Source organism: Choristoneura fumiferana, chromosome Z, assembly GCF_025370935.1.
Source record: "Choristoneura fumiferana chromosome Z, NRCan_CFum_1, whole genome shotgun sequence".
In the NCBI taxonomy this organism is placed as follows: Eukaryota; Metazoa; Arthropoda; class Insecta; order Lepidoptera; family Tortricidae; genus Choristoneura; species Choristoneura fumiferana.
This window is the reverse complement of record NC_133472.1, coordinates 12623408-12648707: the sequence shown is the minus strand read 5'-3', so window position 1 is coordinate 12648707 and position 25300 is coordinate 12623408. Positions and strand designations below refer to the sequence as shown.

The window sequence follows — 25300 nt, the reverse complement described above, 5'->3', positions numbered from 1 at the left end:
CTCAAGAGATGCTAGCCCGAGCTCGAGCCCACGAGTCCCACGACCCTCTTCTTGACAGACCATCAGTGCCGGACTAACCCATAAGCAAATTAAGCAATATTGCTAAGGGCATCACTTATTGGGGGGCTTCATAAATAGCATAAAAAAATATTATCAGGGGGGGGGCACAGGCGTGGATTGCTAGGGCATCAAATAGTCTTAATCCAGCACTGCAGGCCATAAATCAATTCAATAGGCTGCCACGGCTTTCTTGCGGTTATAAGTGGGTAAATATAGAGTTCCAGCTATTGCGCGTATCTAATTGATTTTTCTTTGAGCTGTATGCTTTTAAAAACTAGTTATTTTCAATTAAATTACGCATTGATTTTATGACGAAAACTTTGACCATTTATAAAAGCTGTTTAACCCCTCGTATGCGGGAGCCGTTTCAGAATTTGATACCTCGGTGCGGCAAGTTTACGTAAGTAGAGGTTGCCTGCTTCGTATTTTAGTACTCTGAATTTTTCTTTCTAAAGTTGTAATTTCAGCGTAGTCGATTTGGAACGTATCCGTGCTTACGCAGTTCATGAACTGCAGGACTACTACGAAACTCGAAACTCGAAGTTCGTATCGTACCGTTCCTCTCGCTCTCGTATTAAATAGTATAAGTGTCAGAGGGATCGCACGGCACGAACTTCGAGTTTCGAGTTTCGAAGTAGCCCAGCTGGCACGGATACGCGTCAAAGCATACGAGGGGTTAAGCTTATGCTACATTTACACACTTGCCAAGCTTCGGCAAGCTCTCACAAGCACCAGTGTGTAAACAGCCCGCTTGGATAGGCTTGCGTGAGCTTGCCAGTATTGCCAGGCGCTTGCCGCCGATCTGGGCCGGGCGCGCCGGTGTCGGTTTCTCAACACAGATCAAAGGAACTTGCGTCAAACGTTGGCTTGGCTCGTGTTTAGTGTCGCTCAGCAAGGTTACTACGAAACTCGAAACTCGAAGTTCGTGTCGTGCGGTCCCTCTGACACTTATACTATTTAATACGAGAGCGAGAGGGACGGTACGATACGAACTTCGAGTTTCTTTCTCTCTCGAGTTTTGTGACCATCATGAGAGCTTGGGCAAACGAAAAAATTGTTTCCTTATTCTTTAAATAAAAATATATTGTCAAGCTCAATACAAGAGCCGAAGCAACTTCGAGATCCACGGTGATCCACGTTGTCATGCTTGCCTGTCCGGAATACACTGACGAGCTTGCAAGCGTGTAGGTAAATGGCATTCAAGCGTTTGTATAGGCTTGCAGTTTGTAGACGCTTGGCAAGCCCGGCAAGCCTCGGCAAGGGTGTAAATGTAGCATTAGGTTCCTTTCCCTTATACAGTCAGCAACAAAGATATTAATACAGCCAAAGTGCAATAAATATGTATACACGACCTTAAAGTTCAAGAAATAAAGTCCTGTATTCATATTTTTGGCACTGGCTGTATTCATATCTTTGTTGCTGAGCTGACTGTACACTATAATTTGACATTGACTTGACAGCGACAGCGTGACAGCTACTATTCTTGTAATCTGTCTGTGGGTGTTTCACTCAACACTCAACTCATAAAAACTTAAGCCGAGCCGAATAAGATTTGTTTACTCTATAATACTCTACATTACTTACGTTTAATTTATATATATTTGCAATGCAAGCTATAGAGGATAAATAATAATATAACACATACGATACAGCAGGGGCACGACTTGTGAGTCTCGTCTCCCAATTGTTAAAAGTTCGTTCTAATGTTTACTCTGAATCAAAATCCTTAAATACAAAAAAGCTATTAGATTTAATATATCGCTTACATTGGACTGCATTGGATTGGTTTGCGATTTATACTTAAAACTTACTATTATTATTTAAATAAAGCCAAAGCAAATTAATTTTTCGTGGTTGAAAAATTAACTCTCACTTGAAAAGGTGAATAAACTTTACAATTTACTATCGAATTTAAGAATGTATGTGGATTTACTTTGGCTGGGCACGGTGTCTATGCCGCCAGATCCAATTCTTTGGTTTGAATTTCTGTTGGATCAAAATCTTCTGAAGAAACATCTAAGCGACCCATGCCTAAATAGATATAACCTTGGAAAACTATTACTATTATCTTATTAAAATAACCCATATCTTGCTTGGTTCAATCATTATACCTAAACCACAAACTAATTTAAATGTTGCTTTATTTCAGAACCAACTGGAATGGATTTAATTTTAGAGCTCCTGTTGTTGATGCAGACCAAGATTTGGAAGAGGCCCAGCAAACAGGCTGTGGACTTGGACATGCTGCTGACGCCACCATACTCTGGCAGCCCTGGATCCATTTTCTTTGCACCTCTGACACAAAAAAGGTTGCCCTTAAAATTGCTGCTACTCTCCACTGGAATTTAGGTAAGTACCTATTATATTTTGTTTTTATGATGTGTATTTTTTTTCTTTTCTTTTTGTATTTTCTATGAGTCATTGTTACTGGAAATAAATGAATATTATAATTATTACTTATAAAGTTAAAATTATTTAATTTCATAAGATTTTTTTTACCGTTAAATGTTAAAGGTACTTGTAAACACAATTTCTTAAAAATAAAAAAATCAATATATTTTTGGATTTTATTAGCTAATACACAACTGCTTAAAAAAATCTAGAATTTTTTAACATCTAGTGTGATGAGCAAGATCTATGCAAAATGCTTTTTTTTTTTTCATTTATCTATGTGATTAATTGGGACAAAGAAGACTTTTTTTTAAATAGCGTATACGGTGTTCCACTGCTGGGCAAAGGTGTCCCCTTTCTCCTTCCACTCGTCTCTGGCTTTGGTAAAACAAGCCTTATTCCAGCCTTATTTTTTTTCCTGGACAGAAAACGTTAAAATTAAAACAGTTTTCAATGGTTTATTTTATTAACAAACTAATGTATGGTGCTAGTGGGCTCCAGACTTACATGACATCCAAATATTAAATTGACTTTCAGATACCTCATAATGAAAACTGACACAACACAATAACAATGTGGGACTATGCAAGCCGCCCCACTTTGCTCACACTCCCGCTCACTGGCCACCACTCACGAGCCAGATCACACTGCCCTGCCATCTTCAAGTGCCTCACTGAAAAGGTAACCTTTGTAACCATGCTTCTACCAATTCCACTTGTAGTTTATCACTAAATAACATGAAACATTTGATTTATTAATATATGGATATGTTGTTAGTAAAATAATACCTAACTCAATGGGGTCGGTCAATTTTCGCTAAGCTCGCCTTGAAATCATAGATATTTTTTGCAATTTGAAGGGCTTCAGGTCAACAAGAATGTTATGCTGTGAATATTTGGAAGCTGTGTGACAGACAATGGATGGACGGCAACAGCAATAGGGCTCCGTTTGAAACCTTCAGGTACGGAACCTTAAATATGGATGTTTTGTATGTACAGTTCAGGAAACTAAATCACTTACAACAGTAAAGTTCAAAAATATGTTACCACAAGCTTATTACAGTAGTAAGAGTCTGTGGTACATAGTGGTTGAAAGATTAGATAAGTCCATATTTTTGGACTCAACTGTACCAGGGTGGAACTTTGGGCTGCTAATGTCAGGTTGACATTTCTGCAAAAGAAATCATAGCAAAGTTGATTATGAAAAGGTTCCACCCTGCCTGGTATGTGTTTCAGTTTCCTCAACTGTAGATTAGGTAGGTACTTTTCAATTGTCTCAATTAAAGTTGGCGTTGAAAAGGCCAATTTTGAGGTTGCTATGTTTAAAATATCCCTCCCTCTAGTTTCGATTTCCCGCTCATTTGATTTCTATTATATTGTACTAGTTTTTACCCGCGGCTTCGCACACGTAAATCATTAGATCCAGCTGAATAGAAATTTCGGGATTTTAAAAATTCCTGTGGGAATTCCCGAAAATTGATTGTGGTTTTTCATTGACATTACATTCAAAACAATCATTTTAAATTTCATGATTGTAAGCCCAGCGGTTGTTGTTTCAAGATTCTATCCGCTGAAATATCGGAATAAAAAGTAGCCTATATTTAGTGCTAGCAGTACGCCCCGAAATTCAGAAAAACGCTGCACATGGTGTTAAAAGCATGAAAATCGGAACGATTGATCTTTAGGACATATGAATCAATTTGACCCGTAGCACGAAAAAAAAACAAGAAAAGGAGAGGAGTTATGACGTCATCTTTTACTTGTATGGGAAAAATAAAATTTTTGTTCTGAAACCTATCGTGTGTGGTATCTAATAAAAGGGCTTACTAAGCCGACTCTAAAAATATATCACATAATTATATTTTAGTCACTTGTTTTAAATTAAAACAAAAATCATTTTCAAAACATACCAAGTTTTGGGCTCCTCCAGATATGATGCGGTTGAATCATTATTCACACCTAACCGCCAGTTAACACTAATCAATGGATGGTGAAACAGCCCCTTATTCATTAATTTATATGTGGCTGATTATCCCATTGCCTATATTTATTTTAGACATGTATAATATGTACGATAATGTGTATGTGTAGATGTGTTTTTGTTGCATTTTAATTTTTCTGATCTACTGTTAATGCACCACCTGCTGTGAACTAGTCCTTCCTTCTTTCTGTAAAATAGTTGCCTGGAAGAGATCGCTCCTAAGCGATAAGGCCGCCTATTGCTTACCTTGTAATTTTCTCTGTGTACCTGTTTTATGTAGGTATCGCTTACTATTTCAGGTGTACAATAAAGAGTAATTGTATTGTATATTGTATTGTATGACGTCATAACTCCTCTCCTTTTTTGTTTTTTTTCGTGCTACGGGTCAAATTGGTTCTTATGGCCTAAAGATCAATCGTTCCGATTTCCATGCTTTTAACACCATGTGCAGCATTTTTTGGCGTACCGCTAGCACTATGTTTTATTCCAGATGTCCAGCTATCTTCATACCAAATTTCATCCAAATCCGTCCAGCCGTTTCAGCCTGAAACAGTAACAAACATACTCACAAACTTTCGCATTTATCCACTTGACAGTCCGACGATACCATGGTATCCAAAACCAAAATGCTTCAAACCGTCCGTGGATACTTTAGTGTCGTTAACCTTGATTTTGCGAATAAATCATAAATTACATGCTTGTTTTATAAATAGTATTTGAATGAGTAAACATCAATTTACGTCTCGGTATTTCATCTTTATTCAAAACCTTGTAGTTAAAAAATTTTGGACACAGTGCGTTTCGTCCGGCAATAAAAATCCCGGACGGTTTGAGACATATTGGTCGCGCGCTCCGGACTGTCAAGTGGATACAATATTAGAACGATTTTGGGATATTTAAAGCGAGATGTTTAGTATGACATTTGAAGTGCACAGTGTCAATTTTTTTTTTCATACGGAACCAGTGGATTCTATGGACGCGTATTATGGTTGCCTGTGGGACGGCACCTTGCTAGACGTAGCGGTAACTTTGTGCACACGGCGCGACGAGGATGATTGCACGTACGCCTCCGGAGTCCGGACGTTGTTGGCGTGTAGGTCTAGACTACACGCCAACAACGGCGAAGATATACAACGCGACGCCACCGGCGCATGCGCCGCCCGCGACTACTACAGGCCCTCACTAACCCAGTACGTCTTCTAAATCACACAATGCACAACTAGAGTCCGCCTTGATTCTGGCTGGGAGAATCTGACAATAAAGAATAGAAATTAAATGTATGTATTTATAACTACACCTGACTCGATAAAATTGTTTATATTATTATAAGTATATACTGTGGACATGAAAGTTATTATTATTACAATAAAATAAAAAAACGAGTCGCTAGCGTATTTGCTGTCGGGGTTAGTCAAACATACAAATTTTTATATTAATAAAAAATAATTTCTAACGTAAGGCCAGTCGCGTTTTATTTGACAACTTGACGCCTAGGGCGCCTCCAACAGGTTTCTATCAAGTAGGTAGGTATAATACCTATTATAAGATTATATGAGACTACGGGTCTTGTGACCAAAAACATACAGACAGGTATAGATCACTATTTCGTGAGATTTGTCATGCGGGCGCTTTCTTTTAGATTAATGTAATAATAACCTTGTAAAATCACTTAAATCTGGGCCCCAAATCTCAGTACCATCTCGATCTATCTCGATTGTGTAATTTCATATAAATTAAGTATATTCTTCACGTTTTTTATGGGCCAATACGATTATAAATTGTCACTGCAATAATTTATTTTGGTTGGCACCAGCAGCAGAAGCGCAAAACACTTATGATGTACTTATTTAATGTAAAATCTACCGAGTTGGTTTCAAATAACAATATATCTTCCGAGTATGTACCTACCTAAGTAAATTCCTGCAATAAAACTACAAATGTGACTGTTTTACTATGCAAAATAACACACACTTTCTCGGCTACCACGTCAAAGGACGCATTACTAGAGTTAAAGAAAAAACTATGTTTGACGAAACTATTTGAAATAATATCCGTTGTAAATTAGGTAAAAAACCTGCAATTTTATTAAAAAAAAACAACTCTACTGAATCATAGTTTAATTAGAAATCAAATGCAAAAATTATCGGTAAATAACACATACCGAAAAGATATAAAAAATGCTTGCACACAGCACAATAGATACAATTACTTATAATATCTAAAAGCTTAGTAATATATTTGTTACGAGTATTTGGGTAACAGAACAACAATGGCACTGGAGATCACATTTACTTAATTATTTTAGTTTCCTGATTTATAGCTGAAAATTAATGTTGCAAACAATCATCAGGAAAATATTGGTTTTCATAATTTTCAAATAATTAATGACAAATATGAATGTACTCCAACTAACCCCTCGTATGACAGAAGTAAAAAAAACTGCATTCAAATCTCGTTTTTATTACAAAATAATACCAAATTCGCAGATTGAAATAAAAATGGAAAAAGATAGCCTTACCTTTGGCACCGATCTGTGTCTAGACATACGAGAGGCTAAGAGGCCTTATTGTCTAATACGATCGTAGTCAGGCTGCTTGTAGACGTCCGTTGTCTCACCGGACAACGGACCGTTTTTTTTTTGCCGGACTAGTGGTGTTGTTTGGCTAAGTAGCTGGACAAGTGTCCGGTGCATGTACCTACACACATTCATTGTAAGCCATACAACACCACAAGCCCGGCAAAAAAACGGTCCGATGTCCGGTGAAAACAACGGACGTCTATAGACGCGCGACAAGCGGCCTTACAATCTGATTACTTTTTTTACTCTACCGCCATTTGACTGATGGAGTAATGTCTGATGTGACAAAAAGATATTGTAAATGCGATTGCGATTATACGTGCGATAGATAACAACCTACGATTTATGAGTGGAAGCCGTTATTGAACTTATAGACTAAATCTGACGCGCTATATGAAACTAATAGTCATATTTAAATACCCTCGTGGTCACTTACGTGACTTTTGATGGCATCGACCTTAAAAAACTTTGTACTTACAATTTTAAAGATATTAAGAAAAGCGAATATAACAAAATCGAATATGAAAAAGCGATTACGAAACATACAAAGACTTGAAAGATCTAAGATCTCTTGTAAGTTCCCAAATATCTATGGCAGCTTGGACAGTAATGGTCAGCATTCTTCGTAGAGTCCGAACAGAGAGGTATGCAGCAAAGGCAACTGAAAACAATAAAAAAAAATATTTTATGTACAGATTTCAGATAATTTAGTTTTCTTAGATAATTTTTCTACTCCTGTGCTTTTATTTGACAGTTAAAGGTCCACGAACACAAATACAATGATATACATAATAAGTCCGGGAAAAAGTCTATGACTATGGCTCATAAAAGCACACTTATGAAGAGGGCTATCGCGTATGAATTCGCCGAGTGTAGCGGAGGTCTCCGAAATGTCAAATCTCATAGTTTTTGGGTGAGCTACGCGGGTTTATTTATAATCAGAATAATTTTGTGAATATTTTGCAATACCTGAAATTAATTATGGCAATTATGCGTTACGGGGCAATGAATGTCTGTGTTTTGAGATAGTTTTGTCTTTCGGAAACTTTTGTACTCCCTTTTTTCCGAACAAAAGGGACTACGCAACACTGTGGTTGCTCGATATTTTTATGGTACTGTTTTAGGGTGTATTAAATATGATTTTAATCTAAACTTTGCTTTCACGCCCGTAATAACAGTCTTTGAACGCCGCACTTAAAAACCTCACGCGACAGTGGCAACGCAGATGTGTGTAGAAATACTAGAAATGGAAGTCTTTAGCCTGAGCAGCCTGAGTGATGATTGATGATTTAAAAGTAGTCGTAGAAAAAGTATTATATACAACGTTGCATAACTTGGTGTTAGAACGCTCGTCTTTCATAGCGATATATTCGCCTGCGACTCATATCGCTACCCGAGCCAACTCGCGTTTTAAGACCTCACTTATACAAAGATTGCATAAAATACTATTAGTCCATCTAAAAAATAACGGGCTATCCATAAATTACATTAAGTGGTTTTGGTGCAGCTTGTTCTTTTCCCAATTAAATAAAGGTTTGAAATTCATTTAATTTAGAGCGGTCGCTCTCAATTTTTTTTTGTTATGAAAATTTTACTCAATGATTTATGTCATAAAAATCAATATTCCGTAGTCTTTTTTTTAGATATTTATACATTTACAGTAGTAGAACTAGGCATATACCCGGAAACTACTCAAAAACATCTATTGGTTTAGGAGAAAAAAAATGTTTTTTTGAGTTATTACCGTTTTACTACGGAACTACTTACTCGTTTTTTTTTCATATTATATTTTGTGTGATATTTGTAATATTTGTGAGTAAACCAAATAAAAAAAAGCAAGTCAAAATAGCTCAAGGGCAGATGTTGTTCCCTTATCCAGCTACGGCCTTTCTGCTAAGGTTTTTGAATGACCCCTCCATAACACGTAGATAGATTATGTGCGCATTTAAAGTAATATGCTTGCAAAATTGTGATACTGGCTCTGGACAAAAATAGGTAAACTCAAAAGCATTAACTGTTTTCACTGAAAACGTTAAGTTCTATGAAAATTTAATAGGACGTGGAATGAAAGAGGGTTGTAGTATGAAGGGACCCTTACCACGCCGTGCACCACAGCGCCCCCGCGATGTACGTCAGAGCCGTGCTTGTGTACTGCACCGATGTCTTGATGCTGGCGTTGCAGAACGGACAGTCGTACAGAGTGTTCTCTGGCCCCAGAAGCGGCAACTAGTGACACGAAACAAAACGAATGTTGAGAATCAAACCGTCACCCATTAAACAAAATTTTCTCAAAAATGACCCTAAAAGATGTCATTATTCTTTACATAATAATATCAGAATTATTCTTTACATAATAATATCAGAAGGTGAAGTGCAAAAGTAGTTTATGGTCAGCGAAAAATTAAAGAGTTAAAAAGATTGCAGGCGCGCTAGCTCGACAATAATAAATTAGCGCGCCTGTAATCAATCACAATTTTTTTTTATAGTTAAAAAGGCCATGGTAATGTTGACACATGTCGTATACAGCCAAGTCTAATGGCCGGTATCCGGTATCAGATATTCTGTTTTTATTGGGTCTGAAACAGCTTGTGGTGTTTTCGGTGGAAAAATACACCTGCAGTTTATTTTTAATGTAAATAACCTAACCATAAAATTTTTATTTGTAATACTTACAAGCTTTTTTCGCTGACTGTACTTTTTGTTGACTGTACTTGTATTGTCACCCAAACTACATTTGAATACCAAATTTCAAGTCGATGCTATTAACATTAACCGTTCAAGAGGTCCGTCCTGCAGAGACGATCCTGGCTGGACTATCAGGATGTCACTACTAGATTATTGTATTGTCACGTGTTTACATTAGTATGCCAAATTTCAAGTCAATCCGAATACTGAAAGATGGTCGAATTTAACTTGCAAGATTTGACTACAGACAGACAGACAACGGGACAGGTGAAACTAAATAAAAGCTTGTAAAAAACGCGGGAAAGCAGAAGTAAAATTTATTGGAATATAATTAAATGTTATAATATATTTTGAGAAAAAGTTTATTCTATTTCAAAATTATTCACCATTTTTGAGAAAGGCTTAATTTTAGTCTCGGCTGCGGAATAGCAATTGCGTGCTTGGACTCGCAAGCTCGTCCGTTTAATACTCATACTCAGCCAGCAATTGCCTACTTCCAGGCCACGACAATAATCTTCTAATGTCAGCTCGCAAAATTAAACTATGTTTATAGTAGATTATTGTCGTGGCGTGGAAGTAGGCAATTGCTGGCTGAGTATGAGTATTAAACGGACGAGCTTGCGAGTCCGTTGAACTAATATGAAGCCAGCTATTGCTATTCCAGCCGAGACTAATATAAAGCTTTTCTCAAAAATGGTGAATCATTCTGAAATAGAATAAACTTTTTCTCAAAATATATTACCTATATAATTTAATTTTATTCCAATATTTTTCTTATGCTTTCCCGGCTTTTTTTTTTCATTAAAAATTAACTGCAGGTGTATTTTTCCACCCATAACACCACAAGCTGTTTCAGGTTTCAGACCCAATAATAAAAGTCCGGAGTTCTAGCAAAAAATCTGATACCGGCCATTAGACTTGGCTGTATACGACTTGTGTCAACATTTCATGGCCTTTTTAACTTAAAAAAAATTGAAATTTATTACAGGTGCGCTAATTTATTATTGTCGAGCTAGCGAGCCTGCAATCTTTAACTTTTTAATTTTTCGCTGACCATAAACATGCACTACACCTTCCGGTATGTAAAGAATAATGTCAACTTTTACGGACATTTTTGAGAAAATGCTTTGTACAGTTCTAGTGTAATTTTTGAGAGGTTATAAACTTTGTTTAGTGACGGTTTGATTCTGCGATAGATGCGATAAGCTAACAATCCGAATCACACAACATTAGAACTTAAAAAATATTTAGGTATATTAGGTGTAGCGCGTTTATCCCGCGGGTACGAGGACTACGTAATTTTGCATAATAAAAACTATCTAGGTAATCTAAAGTATCCGCCAAATTTTATCCAAATCTGTTTTAGCCGTCGAGCGTTAAAGAGTAACTAACATACACACTGACACCTACACACTCTCAAACTTTGCGTTTATTAGATTAATAGAGGATGTAATACTCTTAACTAATATGCTGTATGAAAATGCAAGAAAGAAAACAATCCGATCACCAGGCATTTTCTGAAACGTAACAAGCGATAATTTACTTTTTGAAAATAAACAAAAAATACCTGGCGGTTAGGTGTGATGCCGTCTCTATTTGTTTTGTTCGAGTAGACGAAGACGGCATCAGATTTAACCGGCGGTTAACGCTAATCAATGTTATTGATAAGTAGCTTTTTATATCACCATCATTTAATAATTTGTAAATCTGTTTAAAAAAATATACCTCGTTGAGTTTCTTGCCGGATTCTTCTCAACAGAGGTTTTTCCGAACCGATGGTAGATTTTTTTTGACATTCGTAAGTGCTTGTTATAGCCAAAATTGAATAAAGATATTTTGACTTTGACTTTGACTTTTATCCGACTGTGCTTGCGTGGTAATCCAACGTACAAACTACTGTATTATGTGACAGCTATGGCGTTGTATGTTATACCTGCAGTCACCAGCACCAATTGACGCAACACAATAAAGCGTGCATAAATATCTGCTATCACTCTATTTATATGGCCGGTAGGAGATGTCAGATATTTTTGAACGCTCTGTTATGGCAGATATTAATGCAGGTGTCTGTACATAATGATGATAAATATAGATCAAATAACATTTATCACATAATAATATTATTCACATAACAATGATAAAAACCGGCCAAAATCATGTTAGGGTACGACTTTAAAGGTATGACTAGAAAACAGGTAATACATACCCCGGGCTTGGAGACAGGAACAGACTGTATTGGAGCGGAGTTCATGCTGGTAACAATTTCTTTCTGCATCAAACAAGATCGTTATGTATCTCTACCTCTTACTCTTATGTTAATTCTCGTAAAGCCACTCACAGGGAACTGACTTATTTTAATGTTTTACATAATTCTGTTTGGAAATTTTGAAACTTCAGGTATTATGAGGGACCCCACCGTAAAATTCTGCACCGTTACTTGATCACAATGTGATCAAAATAAATAGTAACTAATGTGATCATATCAATAAAGTTGCAGAATAGTCTTGGTGGAACCGTTAAGATTCCTGCGAGTTACAAATTTTTTATTTTTTTTTTATAATTGATTAAAATTGTTCGAATTTTAATTGATTACTTTTAGAAGTTTGAAACTGGCCAGAATCAAAATATATCGAAACTAGTTTTCACCTTGCATTCAAACTAAAATGAACAGACACGAAAATTATTCAAAATAACACGAAAATTAGTGGAAAAAAGCGAATAATGGTGATTTTCCAACGGCGAGGCGAGATGACAATGGATTTTTTTATGGCGGCCCTCGCGGCGGGCGAGCGAGAATGCAATAAATTTCAATTCTCGTCTCGCCTCGCCGGTGGAAAATCTCCTTAATAATATCACATTATTTTCTTACTTATTTCCGTGTTTTTTTTTAAGTTTATTAGATTAGAATTAGAATAGGTACACTTTTAATCCTCAAAACCAGATTGATTTGCAATTCACTGTAAAGTTAGGTACTTTTTTTTATTAGCTTAGAAATTGATTACTAGTTGGTCAACAGTTCGCTAGTCTTATTCATAATCTTTGAGAAATCGTGCTTTGAAAGCTTAGGTACAAAAGGTATATCAATTGATGGTGTAGCAAAATACCTGATAATGTGGAACCAGTGGTGACGACGAACTCATCTTTGGACCTAAAAATAAAATAAAAAAATCGGTCAAGTGCGAGTGCGAGCGACTCGCGCATGAAGGGTTCCGCACCTCCGTACGACTTACAATGTTTTAAAAACATTAGTTCAATACAAGCTTTTTTGCTGGCGGTACTTTTTGCCCCTGGTTACCAAAGTAGGTAGCCAAGACGAATCAAATGAGACCAAAATCGATGCGGTCGTGCCGTTTTATTACGAGTTCCTATGGCCAACATCTAACTTCATCTTCAGATCAGCTCTACGTCATAATAATATTGCATTGTCATCCGATTTATACATGCATGCAAAATTTCAGCTCAATCGGTTGAAGATCACTTCAAATTTAAGTTGAAATGTTAATTCCACCCGAACAAACATAACTAGTTACATTACATTACAAGTTAATAAAAACATATCACCAAAATGTAAGCACTAGGTGCAAGAGGCTAAATAGCGCCGCGGCAGAAAAAAAAATGGCTGTCAGCGCGGTTCATTCGCGAGAAATTCAGCGGACTTCGTATGTTGTGTAGTTTAATAATAAGAAGCTCGACTAGTGAGAATATATTTTAAACTGTATTATAAACCTTGTAAATAGTGTTAAATACTTAGTATGTTTTTTTTTGTGTAAAAAACAATAGGTACCTAAACATAGTGATTATACGGTGTGGATTTGGCGAGCGCTTTATCTAAGTTGGCTTCATTGAGGTTTTTGGTTCATAAATTGCTTTATTAATTTTGCTCAAAAACAAATCAAAACAACACAATCAGACAGTCACTATATTATACTATCGACATCATTAAAATCGCAAACTTAAAAGGTAAATATTCAAACGAAAAAGCTAGCCGTTGCTAGGCGACTCGGTCGCCTTAGCAACGACTAATAACGCCTAGCAACCAAAAAACGCTGAAAAAAACACGTTTCTTGTATGACGACCCCCTTTAATTTGCAACTTTATTTTATTTTTAGTATTTGTTGTTATAGCGGCCACAGTAATACATAATCTGTGAAAATTTCAAGTGTCTAACTTTTACGGCTTAAGAGGTAGTGCCCTGTGACAGACGGACAGACAGACAGACCGACTTTAACCGACTACAAATTTTATTAATTTTAGATTATATATGTATTACTCTGGCCGATTGATAAAATAATATAACTATGCCGTGTTTGGGCTTAATGAAATCGTTGTGAGATGCACTTTGGCTACAAATCACTAAAATTCATGGAATTCCGGCTCACCGAATTCAAAGAACTTGAAAATAATTTTCTACCTGTCTGAAGTCGGTGCCTCAGCACGAGCCAGCAGAAGTGATTGAAGCCCAATATATTATAGTATGTGGGCGAGGTAGTAGACGAATATAGGTCCACTCCTGCTGGCTCGTGCTGAGGCACCGACTTCAGACTGGTAGAAAATTATTTTCATGGTTTTTTTTGTAGTCGGTTCAATTTTTTGTTATAAAATTGTTTTTCACGCTTTTTAGTGTAAAATATCTAAGTTACAATAGTTTAATGTCAACTGCTCGTCACCTTTTACGAAAAATTGCTTTTTCCGATGCATAGACGTTCATTATTGAGGAGTCCTGGTGCTTCATCACCCGTTTCATTTCACCAAAATGCATTACGATTAGCTTAAATTGCTTAGCAACTGTGTTAAAGTAATTAAAAATCAACCCGTGAAGTACTTGTTATTGAGATGTCGTTCTGTTGGTCAAATGTGGTCTTCATCATCAGTTCCACTTCACCAAATGGATTTTCAAGAGCAAATGCACGAGTTATTACTAAATACATATATCTAAATTACCATAGGTGCCCCTGCAATATTTGAAGAGTTCCCTCGATTTCCTTCCAATCATCAGATCCTGATTTGGTTAATCGGTTCATAAATGACGGAGTTCTGAGGTAACAAACACAAAAAAAATAAACGGAATTGATAACATCCTTTTTTTGAAGTCGGTTAAAAACCAAAAATTGCTAAGTGGCTCCGAAGCTATAACGTTTTGTGTGCTCTGCCTACTGCTTTGGGATGGGAATACCTACAGTCGTGATGTTTGTGTGTGTGTGTGTGTAGAGCAGTCCTGTCGCTTGACTCATGTCATGAATCATGACCATTTACGAGGAATACAGACCTACTGCTATACTTTGATACTGCTTCCACGTGCAAGCACCTGAATGTACCTATATGGTAGCAATAACCACTATATGCCAGGTTTGAATTCACAGTGGACGTCATTTGTTATGACACTTCACCTATAAGTTTCTCGAATTTAAAGCGCGCTTGGCATTTCACAGCGCATTGCATCGGTTTCGGTAGAAACTCTAATGCAGATTTGGTCAATAAATTCCTAGAAATCCTGAGTCGACCGACAAAGTCATGGGACGAAATACGAGTAAAGCCAACGGAGTTTTTTTATACAACTAAAGAGCTTGCTTATCTTTTGTTTATGTTCACAGATGGTTAACACTTGCAGAGATCTTTGCTTATTGTTTAGGTAGGTACTGTAGGGACTAGGCAGTATACCGCTGGCAGGTGGTAAAACTGACCACCTAGTGTCTAACTATTACGACTCAAGAGATAGAGCCCTGTGACAGACTGACGGACAGACAGAAAGACAGCGGAGTCTCAGTAATAGGGTTCCGTTGGCACCCTTTGGGTACGGAACCCTAAAAAGTTCACCAGTGTAACGTATTGCCTTAGGTAGGTACTGTAGGGACTAGGCGGTATACCGCTGGCAGGTGGTAAAACTGACCTATTACTGGGACTCCGCTGTCTTTCTGTCTGTCCGTCAGTCTGTCACAGGGCTCTATCTCTTGAGTCGTAATAGTTAGATACTTGAATTTTTGACAGATTATGTATTACTGTGGCCGCTATAACAACAAATAGTAAAAACAGAATAAAATAAATATTTAAGGGGGGCTCTCATACAACAAACTTGATTTTACGCCGTTTTTTTGCTATTGTCTAATGTTGTACAGATAATCGTGCGCGAGTCCGACTCGCACTTCGCCGTTTTTTTTTTTCGTTAAGATAAGGTCCACATATTGTCAGTTACTGTTTTGGTAGAAAATATTTTCAGAATCAAAGCAAATTTCTTTGTGTTAACTGTCCTCCCTATAACATGTGGATATGACTCCTATGCATGTTCACTGTTCATGGAAACGAAAATAATTTTGAGATTGAAAAATGGTAAAAAAAAAAACGTTGACCTGCACGGATTTCAAAGTTACTCAATCAACAATATCAACTACCTATATGGAAAATCCTTGATAAAAGATTGTATTTAACGATCTAGCACGGGCGTAGCCAGCCAGAGCTAACTGATATGTTCAAAACATAAATATTGTATTGACCATGTTTTTTTGTTTTATTTTCTTGTAGGTACACAGTCAAGTGCAAAGGTATGTATCTATTCCAAGTTCAAACCCCTCAAAAATATTTTTCATCACACTTGCTTGTAAACAGTGTCGTAACATGCAGGCTACCTTGGTTGCAACTTGCAACCCCCCAAATAAAACCCTCGACCTTAATGTGCTTGTCATGAAGCCCGTGGTCGGTAAATGACTCAATGTGCGTACTGATGGTGCTGCGCGCGCTGCTGCAGGAGAGGGCGTGCAAAACCGGAAGGTTTTCAAAACCGGTTTTGAATTGCGGTTTTGAGAGCCCAAAACCGGAAACCGGTTTTTTCCCCGGTTTTGGCAATGTTTTTAAATATTTTTTTATTATGGTAGTAATGGTAGAATTTGATAAATTAAATCATATTCTTAGATAGTTTATATACCCACAATAAAAATATTTATTATAATTACAATATTAGTTTGGATTTATTACAATCTTTCAATATATATTATAATCAGAACATTACAACTGCGTTAAAAAAAAACAGTTACGTTAAGCATTATTATTTTCAATTACTTTCTTAACTTTAATCTAAAATGAAATAACTACCTACCGAATAATTCGTTTAAGTTTGTAGACGTATATCTATTTTAATTGAAAATAATAATGCTTAAAATACGCAGACACATTTTAAGTACGTTTAAATAAATCGAGGATATTCTGGCAGAACCGGATAAGTGCACTGCACAATATTAATTTTTATACGGTTTTGCTAGATAAATAAAGCAGAAAACATTGAGTATGCCTATATATGTAGCTTTAAAAAAAAAATGCACTTATTCTGTTTTTCCAGAATACCCTCGAAATAGGTAAGATTATCCATTACATTTATTTTCACATATCTAAGCCATACCACATATAAGTACTTTTTAATGTCATTGGTAGCACTTATAGTACTACTAGCTTTTGCCCGCGGCTCCGCCCGCGTGGTATTCGGTTATCGCGCGCTGTTCCCTCGGGAACTGTGCATTTTTTGTTTATGTCACTCTCAGGCCCATAAACTATCTCTATGCCAAAAATCACGTCGATCCATCGCTCCGTTACGGCGTGAAAGACGGACAGACACACAAACATACAAACACTCTTTCGTATTTATAATATTAGTATCGATAGGGTTTTGCAATAGTCAGCCCTGTATATCTTACGCACACATTGACGCGTGTACAGACGTCGTCGTGCCTATGTAGATTCAAGAACGCATATTTTGTACGGCGTGGCCTGGCCATCCTGTGGTTGCGGGTGCATGCGAGGGTTACGGGCGGAGGTAGGAGTGTAAGTAGTATAGATAGGTTGCGTTCGGATTTCGGATATTATTCGATGACTCAAAATTATATATTTCTTAGAGCGTTCGAAAAAAGTTGATTTAAATCAAAATGTACGTCAATCAATTACAGAAAAACCGGAGGTAACTCCGGTTTTGTGATTCAAAACCGGTTTTGAAAAATCGGTAAATATTGTCCGGTTTCCGGTTTTCAGCAAAACCGGAAAACCGGTTTTGCACGCCCTAGCAGGACCACATGCACACGCACGTTGCGGCGCATGCTGCGGGAGGGGGAGGGCGAGGGGGAGGGCAGCGCTGCCAAGAGCGCAGCCTAAGGTATCGCCAACATTTGGAACAATTATTTTTTTTCTTTTAGAAATATAAAAATTTACTCGCAAATGTGATGAAAAACATTGTATGTCGCACGGGCGGTACTAGAATTACGGACATCGAATCATTAAAGCCCTCAGTCTTCGACTTCGGGCTTCTTAAGACACAATGTACTATTACCACGGCCTTAGTTATTACGTCGGAATAAGATTCTGTGATTACATATTTTTGAAGGGTTAGATAAGTCCATATTTTTGAATCGACTGCACACCCCGTCGATAAAGCTCACTGATATTAAAGTTTGGCTACGCCCGTTTGACTTTGACTTTGACTTTTGGTGACTTTTGGATGTAACGACGGTATTGAGATGGTCCCTTCGTCGTCTCGTGTTTATTACTAAAATCAACTGTACCTATATGTATCCTCTATCGCTATGCAGCATACTGAATGGTCTAACAGACTAACAGTCAACATAAGATGCGACTATGATAATATGCAAAGAACACTGTATTTTTACCTGTAAGTACTTAGATATTATCACTTTATCGTAAAAGTGCATTTATATTTTCATAATAGAAAGTAGAATATTGAATGCTTTAATGTTATTTTTGTTACTTATCATAAAATATACGTTTTACCGATAATTTACAATTATATCGGAAACCGAAATCATGGAGCAGCACTGTTCGTTTTATGCTGGCTACATTAGACATTTGACATTTCAGACTGTCATTTTAGAATCTAGGTTTCAGAAATAGAACATACATTTATCTATATTAATAATTTCGTCGATCGTTCATCCACCATTACCTCTCATATTTCGTTTTCTACATTTTTTTTACCGTACAACGGCAAAAACTACTAGACACTGGCAAAATTGTCCTCGAATGGACAGAGCCATATTTTTTTAAAGAAACAACAACAATATTTTCGTCAAGGGGTACGGTAGACTCGAACGAAATGCACATCAAATTGAAGAGCGTAAAAAATTAGTCAATCCGAGTCGACAACTTGTAGGCGGAAAATTCGGATTATCAAGTATTTTCAATATAAACTTGAATAAATTACTAAGTATATAATGGCGTTGCGAAGTAAACATGTCAAAGTCATCACATCAAAGTGGCGTTAGTGGCGTTTCTTTAAAAAATATGGCTCTGTCCATTGAAGGACAATTTTGCCAGTGTCTAGTAGTTTTTGCCGTTGTACGGTAGGTAATAAAATTCTAGAAAACGAAATATGAAAGAAGTATAAGAGGTAATGGTGGATGAACGATCTATGAATCCCGGCGTTAGTGTCACGGTCACGTCATCACGTGTCACAGGTGTCACAGGTTTGCATTTCGTTCTCCATTGTGACCTCTTAAGGGCCCCACACACGGTACGATTCGTTGCTTTGCATCAGATCGATCTTACCGTATATCGTAGACCTTTAGGTCTAATTTCTTTGATTATGAGACAGAGACATCATAATTATTTGGGCAAATAAGATTTAGGAGAACTATCTACTGGTGAAATACCGATACGTAGGTTAGCTGTGAAAGTGTTTGTGTTAATATTAAGGCTGGGAATATAAGTCAGATTTTTCGATAAGTGTACGACAACTCTTTACACTGGCCAATTTTTTTTTCAAACATTATTATGAATACATTTTACCCGAGCGAAGCCGGGTTTTCATCTAGTTTATATATATATACAATATCTCGTTTTATAGATTTTTTTTACCGTACAACGGCAACACCTACTAGACACTGGCAAAATTATCCTCCAATGGATAATGATATTTTTCTAAAAAACCAACCAACCATACATTTATATGAATACAAAATATTTAAAAATACCCATAAAAACAGAGTTGCGTCAAATTAATAATCTATTTTGGTTGGTTCGAAATTTTTAGATACGTGCCAACACAACTTGTGCTAACACAGCGTCTCGGATAACGTAAAATACTAAGAATGCAGACCAAGCTGCAATTCTTTGCGTAGGTAGGTACTTCGATTCGAGTGTTTATATTTTGAATACGACCCTGTGTTTCTTTAGGCAGGTACTTTAGCCGCTTCAGCAGGGATTCTCAAACTGCGCTGCGTCACCCGCAAGCTTTGTGACTAAAGAATTCGATCTGTGCTCTGTTTGTAGTGAACTGATAAACTTGTCGAGAGACGACTAGCTTTCGTTTTTATACGGTTTGTTAGTCGGACATTGCTCGTGCTTTCTAATCACGTAAAACTTGATACTTGATAAAGCACGCAGTTACTAACTAACTAGGTGACTTTGGGAACCCCTGAACTACAGCTCAAGTGGCACTCTATTGTGCCAACACAGCCGCACACAGTTCTAAGAATTGATAAATCTTACAAGAGCGTAGCGTTTTATGTTTAAGAGTTAATGGCATTGCTATATCTAGTGCCATCCACGAAGACGCGTGATTTAGTCAAAATTAGTCATTAATGACATTGTAATAAGAACCACGGCACGCGTCATCGTGAATGACTACCTATAGGCATTTGCAGATATTATAAAAGTAGTTTTTATATTAATCTGGAATAGTGTATGTGTAGCTGTCTATAAGTGATAAAAAAAAATCGGTTCTGTAGTTCCAGAGATTATGCCCTACAGTGTATTACAGTGTGTAGCTGTAGGGCCTACACACATACAGCCAAGAAAACTGAATCACGTACCAGGGTGGAACCTTTTCATAACCAATTTCGCTATGATTTCTTTGGCAGATATGTATGGGATGTCAGCATGACATAAGTCGCACAAAGGTTCCACCCTGGTACGTGTCCTCAAATTTAGCAGATGGTTAGATTATTTAGACTAAACACCCCTGCAAATGTTTTTCAGACTTTTTCAATTTTAGTGTAGTTCACCAAACGCGTAATTTGACTATAATGATTTTTAAATCAAAAATTCTACATACATTTATAGGTAAGTAACAGTAATGTGTATAATAAGTATCTTTCGATTTAAGTAGATGATAGATGATACAAAACATATTTTTTTCAGAAAGTCAAATTAAATAAGAAAGCCACTCATCGCCAAAGCGAGTCAAGGAAAAAAAGTTGTTTTTTTTTCTGCGACTGGATGGCAAACGAGCAAGTGGATCTCCTGATGGTAAGAGAGCACCACCGCCCATAGACACCTGCAACACCAGGGGGATTGCAGATGCGTTACGAACCTGGAGGCCTATGGTGGGATACCTCAAGTGCCAGTAATTTCACCGGCCGTCTTACTCTCCACGCCTAAACACAGCAGTGCTAGCACTGCTGCTTCACGGCAGGATTAGCGAGGAAGATAGTGGTAGCAAGCAAAGGTAGTACATTACTGCCGAGGCCGGGAAATAGCAATTTGTGGATGAGTAGTTTATTTTTTTTAAATAAAAAATATTAAGAAAACTTCGTAACAAAACGGACACATCCATACAATATTTTGTGGACACATCTGGAGACCCTGTTTTTCCAGCTCGTAATCATGGACTGAGTCTACCTACCAAATTTTGTTGAAATCGGAGAGATAAACTGAGGGTACAACGGTAGATAGAAATGCCCAGGTCTGTCTTCATCTTGTTTACGGATTTGATCTTTTTCTCGTGTTCTTTTCTCGATGCAAGTTTCGGATAACGTCAAACATAATCTCCTTATTTTTAGATATTAATTTTTGAAGATAGGCGAGTTCACGTGATAGGTATTAAATTGTTTGTCTGGAAAATCATTACACCTACTGACGAACCAAATAGGCAGTACCTAAGTAGCTAATTTTATTTTACGGCTTTGAGAGCATATTCTTATCTTAATAGTTAGGTAGGTATATATCTTGTGTATAAAAAGTCCTGACCACTTCCCGACGTAGGTACCTACATAAGTGAGGGCGCTTTATTTTATGTATTAATATTTTAAGCGATAAGGCCGCCTTTTGCTTACTTTGTAATTTTCTCTCTGTATACTTACTGTTTTCTGTATCGTTTACTATTTCTGGTGCGCAATAAAGAGTCATTGTATTGTAATGTATAATATTATTAGGCAGTGCTTTAAAAACATACGAGAGATAGGTATGGAATATTTTTATATAGGTAATTAAATATTTTTTTGACGTCTTTCTACATCATTCCGGTAAGACGTCTCCATACTGCATAGGTACATTTTATTGCTTGGGATAGGAGCAGCGCTCTGCTAGTAGGTACTATTATCTATTCTGTGGCTCTGCTTACACTGAATATGGAGAGTACTCATAAATATCTACAAATTTGTACAGGTACCCTGGACAAGAACTACGCAAACCTCACTCGCATAGGCCGAGTGTCAAGTGCCCATGTCCTTATGCTAAATTATTGTTTTTGTGTAGGTATGTAAAACAGAATTAAAGATGATGATGATGATGGATGATGATGAATCGGTTATATATTTGAATATCGAAGTCCAAAATATCGAAGTACAGAGTATCGAAAATTCTATGTATGAACTATCACGTGTAGGGGTCGACGGAGCTCCTATTCCGCTCAGTTAAGGCGCTTCGCGCCTTGACGTCATACTAACCTAACCTAACCTATTGAACATGAATTACCAAAAATATTTGGTTCGGTTAGGTTAAATCTGTGACCATAACAACGCACGAGCCGAGCGAGCGAAGCGAGCGTGCCGCGGCAGCGGCCGGCGAGTGCTAAAAATGACTAGATTATGTAAAATAAATGCTATTAAGAGAAAGGAGCAATAAATAAAGCCGATTTGTATGTACGATATATTAATTTTCGACATTCAAATATGTTGACATTTACAACTTAGATATATTGGCTATCGATATTTTTAATCATTCGATATTTTAATCAATCGACATTTCAATCTTAGACATTTTGACCATAGGTATAACAACTTTCGATATTGTGATACAATCGATATTTTAATTTTCGATATTTTGAACATCGACATTTTACCCGTAGATATTTTAACTTTCGATATTCAAATATGTAACCGATGAATCTTATAGGTAGGTACACTATGCGTGACTCGACTACCTACTGCTTTAAAATAAACTGGTTCATTCACATTAATTATTTTTAGGGTGTGTAGGGAAAAAGGATAAAAACGGGACCCTATTACTAAGACTTCGCTGTCCTTTTACTTTCATGTCTCGAGTACCACAACTGTTTCGGCTAGACCCAATGCAAGGATTCTCCTTTTATAATTTGAATATTTGAATTTGGATACAAGTTGCCAGACATAGGCGCCACCTTTCAAAGAGAACATTACACTATCGAGCGAAACCGCGAGAAAAACTAGTCGAGCTATTAACAATTTAGTCCCATTTGAGAAATATTTATACCTACAATAAAAAATGTAGTAGATAGTACTTCATATCAAAACTATATGTAAGTAAGGTACTTTTCAATGGGGGCTACTTAAAAATCAATTTTAAAGGATAATGGTAATTAACTTAGCATTTACTTAGCTTTAAGTTGACTAACAAATTGTCTTGGGAAATAAATTACACAGCACTTGGGTAGCTAGGTACTTACTACTTAGCTCGTACATTTTTAAACCGGGATGAAAATCGACACTATATTTACTTAAATAATATTTAGGTGAGCAATGTCCGGCACAGCTGTAGTCGAAAAGATACCTGTTTTAGAAGCATTCATTCGACGATTTCGACTATTCAAATTAATACTATAAAAACATTTTCAAGGTCACCACGTAGCATCATTAACGAATTAAAAACGAAATTACAAATTAGTGTAATACATAACAACTCACTTGATCAAGCTTCTTGTATTCTTAACTTTGGATAAAACTCAGTTTATACATAAAATAATATTTTGCTACCAACAAAGTACACGTTACCTTAAAGCACAGGAGCGAAGCGACTACACTACACTACTACAAATACTACAATAAAGTCAATATACGAAACCGAAACGAACGAAACGAATACGTGACGTAAGTGGTGGGATGGGACACGGATAGCGTGACCACTTTTTTACCGTCGAATCTACCATATATCATAGTAAATTCTACCAACACCTACTATTTTTATTTCTAAAACACAAAAAACCATAACGACTAAATAAAATGTCCATAGTAATAAGAAACTTCAACTTGAAATTACTTGAAAAGGATGTAAACTCCAATTCAATAGAATCTGACAATCCTGTAGACACTTCCAGCCTACTAATATAAACACCGGGCTGCCTAAGGCTTTGTGATGTGACTATTATTCTTTTTTGATTCCTTTTAGATGATAATTGCAACAACAGGAACATATACATATAATCAAGTGTGCCCACGATAGGGTGTCTTAAATATGTAGAAAATTGACAGATTCTATTGAATTGTACTTTAACTATCTTATCTATATAAGACCAAGTCGTGTTATTATAACTTTATAACTCAAGAACGGCTGTACCGATTTGCTGAAAATTGTTGCTGATGCTTAGAACCATGAGATGTTACATGGCTACTTTTTATCCCGATATTCCCACGGGATAGGGATTAAAATCTCAAAATAACAACCGCTGGGCTTAGAGCTGAATTTGGTATGTGGCTAGCTGGTGTCTGGAATAACACATAGTTACTTTTTATCCCGATATTCCCACTACCTAGGGATAAAATCTCGAAATAACAATCTCGGGCTTAGATGAAATTTGGTATGTAGGTAGCTGGACCTCTGGAATAACAACATAGGATACTTTTTATCCCGATATTCCCACGGGATAGGTATAAAACTCGAAACACCACGCCTTATCCCAAATGGGTAAGGTAGAGCACACGAAATTACCGCTTTGGAGACTTTTAGAATTTTAGGTATTTGTCACGGGTACAATAGGGATAAAATCTTGAAATAATAACCGCAGGCTTAGAGTCATGAAATTTGGTATGTAGGTAGCTGGACATCTGGAATAACACATAGGCTACTTTTTATCCCGATATTCCCACGGGATAGGGATAAAATCTTGAAATTTCAGCACTGGGTTAGAATCATGAATTTTGTATGTAGGTAGTTGACACTCTGAATAACCATATCTTAATTTTTATGAAAATACAGATAGTGTTTAGCGAAGAGAAAATTTAAATCGTTAAAATAGGATTTAAAGTGATTTTTTGAAAAATCTATAGTCTCTTGAAACGCTTTTCTCTATGCAGCAAGTATGACGGTACTGGCGTGTGACGTCACATGCCAGTATGTCTTTCTCTGTCTAATCTTGAATTTCAAACCTTTATTATTTGAAATACTTAAAATTGTTTTCTATTCGATAACAATTGTGTAGTTTAATAGTAAACATATGGAATAGTCAAATACCGTATTTTCACATTCCAACACAACCCACGGGAAACCACAATATAAATCTTGAATATAATAATAACTGGGCCTAACCATGAAATTTGGTATGTAGGTAGCTGGATCTCTGGAATAAACATAATTATTTTTTTACCCATTCATTACGTTAGTAAAATCCACATCTTGAAAATTAACACGACATTATTGTTTGCC

The 25300-nt window shown here is 36.7% G+C and overlaps 1 protein-coding gene and 1 long non-coding RNA gene across 6 annotated transcripts; one reads left to right on the top strand and one right to left on the bottom strand.

Moving 5' to 3' along the window:
* The first annotated feature begins 1548 nt into the window (after positions 1-1548).
* On the top strand, positions 1549-6502 carry LOC141427647 (uncharacterized). 3 transcript variants are annotated; one of them, XR_012451343.1, is made up of 5 exons: positions 1549-1726; positions 2210-2409; positions 2989-3132; positions 3311-3412; positions 5396-6502. It is a non-coding gene; the product is annotated as an uncharacterized lncRNA (long non-coding RNA). The 3 variants fall into 3 exon arrangements; XR_012451345.1 differs by having other exon boundaries at positions 1549-1753; XR_012451344.1 differs by having other exon boundaries at positions 1549-1941.
* Positions 6503-6533: 31 nt separating this feature from the next.
* On the bottom strand, positions 6534-23748 carry LOC141427627 (lipopolysaccharide-induced tumor necrosis factor-alpha factor homolog). Of its 3 annotated transcripts, none has more exons than XM_074087247.1 (5): positions 23653-23748; positions 12799-12842; positions 11901-11963; positions 9108-9235; positions 6534-7670 (listed from the first exon to the last, which is right to left on the bottom strand). In XM_074087247.1, exons 2-5 carry the CDS (start codon positions 12832-12834, stop codon positions 7571-7573), a joined length of 327 nt encoding a protein of 108 aa, XP_073943348.1. In that variant the 5' UTR covers positions 12835-12842; positions 23653-23748; the 3' UTR covers positions 6534-7570. The 3 variants fall into 3 exon arrangements, with proteins under 3 accessions (XP_073943348.1, XP_073943356.1, XP_073943340.1); XM_074087255.1 differs by lacking the exon at positions 23653-23748 and adding an exon at positions 23566-23652; XM_074087239.1 differs by lacking the exon at positions 23653-23748 and adding an exon at positions 23328-23358.
* Positions 23749-25300: the final 1552 nt, after the last annotated feature.

Bases quoted from the DNA above. Each gene is read 5' to 3' on its own strand.
- LOC141427627 (XM_074087239.1), bottom strand. The intron at 11,964-12,798 runs GTATTTTGCTAC...TGTTTGATGCAG, and splicing joins CACTGGTTCCACATTATCAG to AAAGAAATTGTTACCAGCAT. The intron at 7,671-9,107 runs GTAAGGGTCCCT...TATTGTTTTCAG, and splicing joins GCGCTGTGGTGCACGGCGTG to TTGCCTTTGCTGCATACCTC.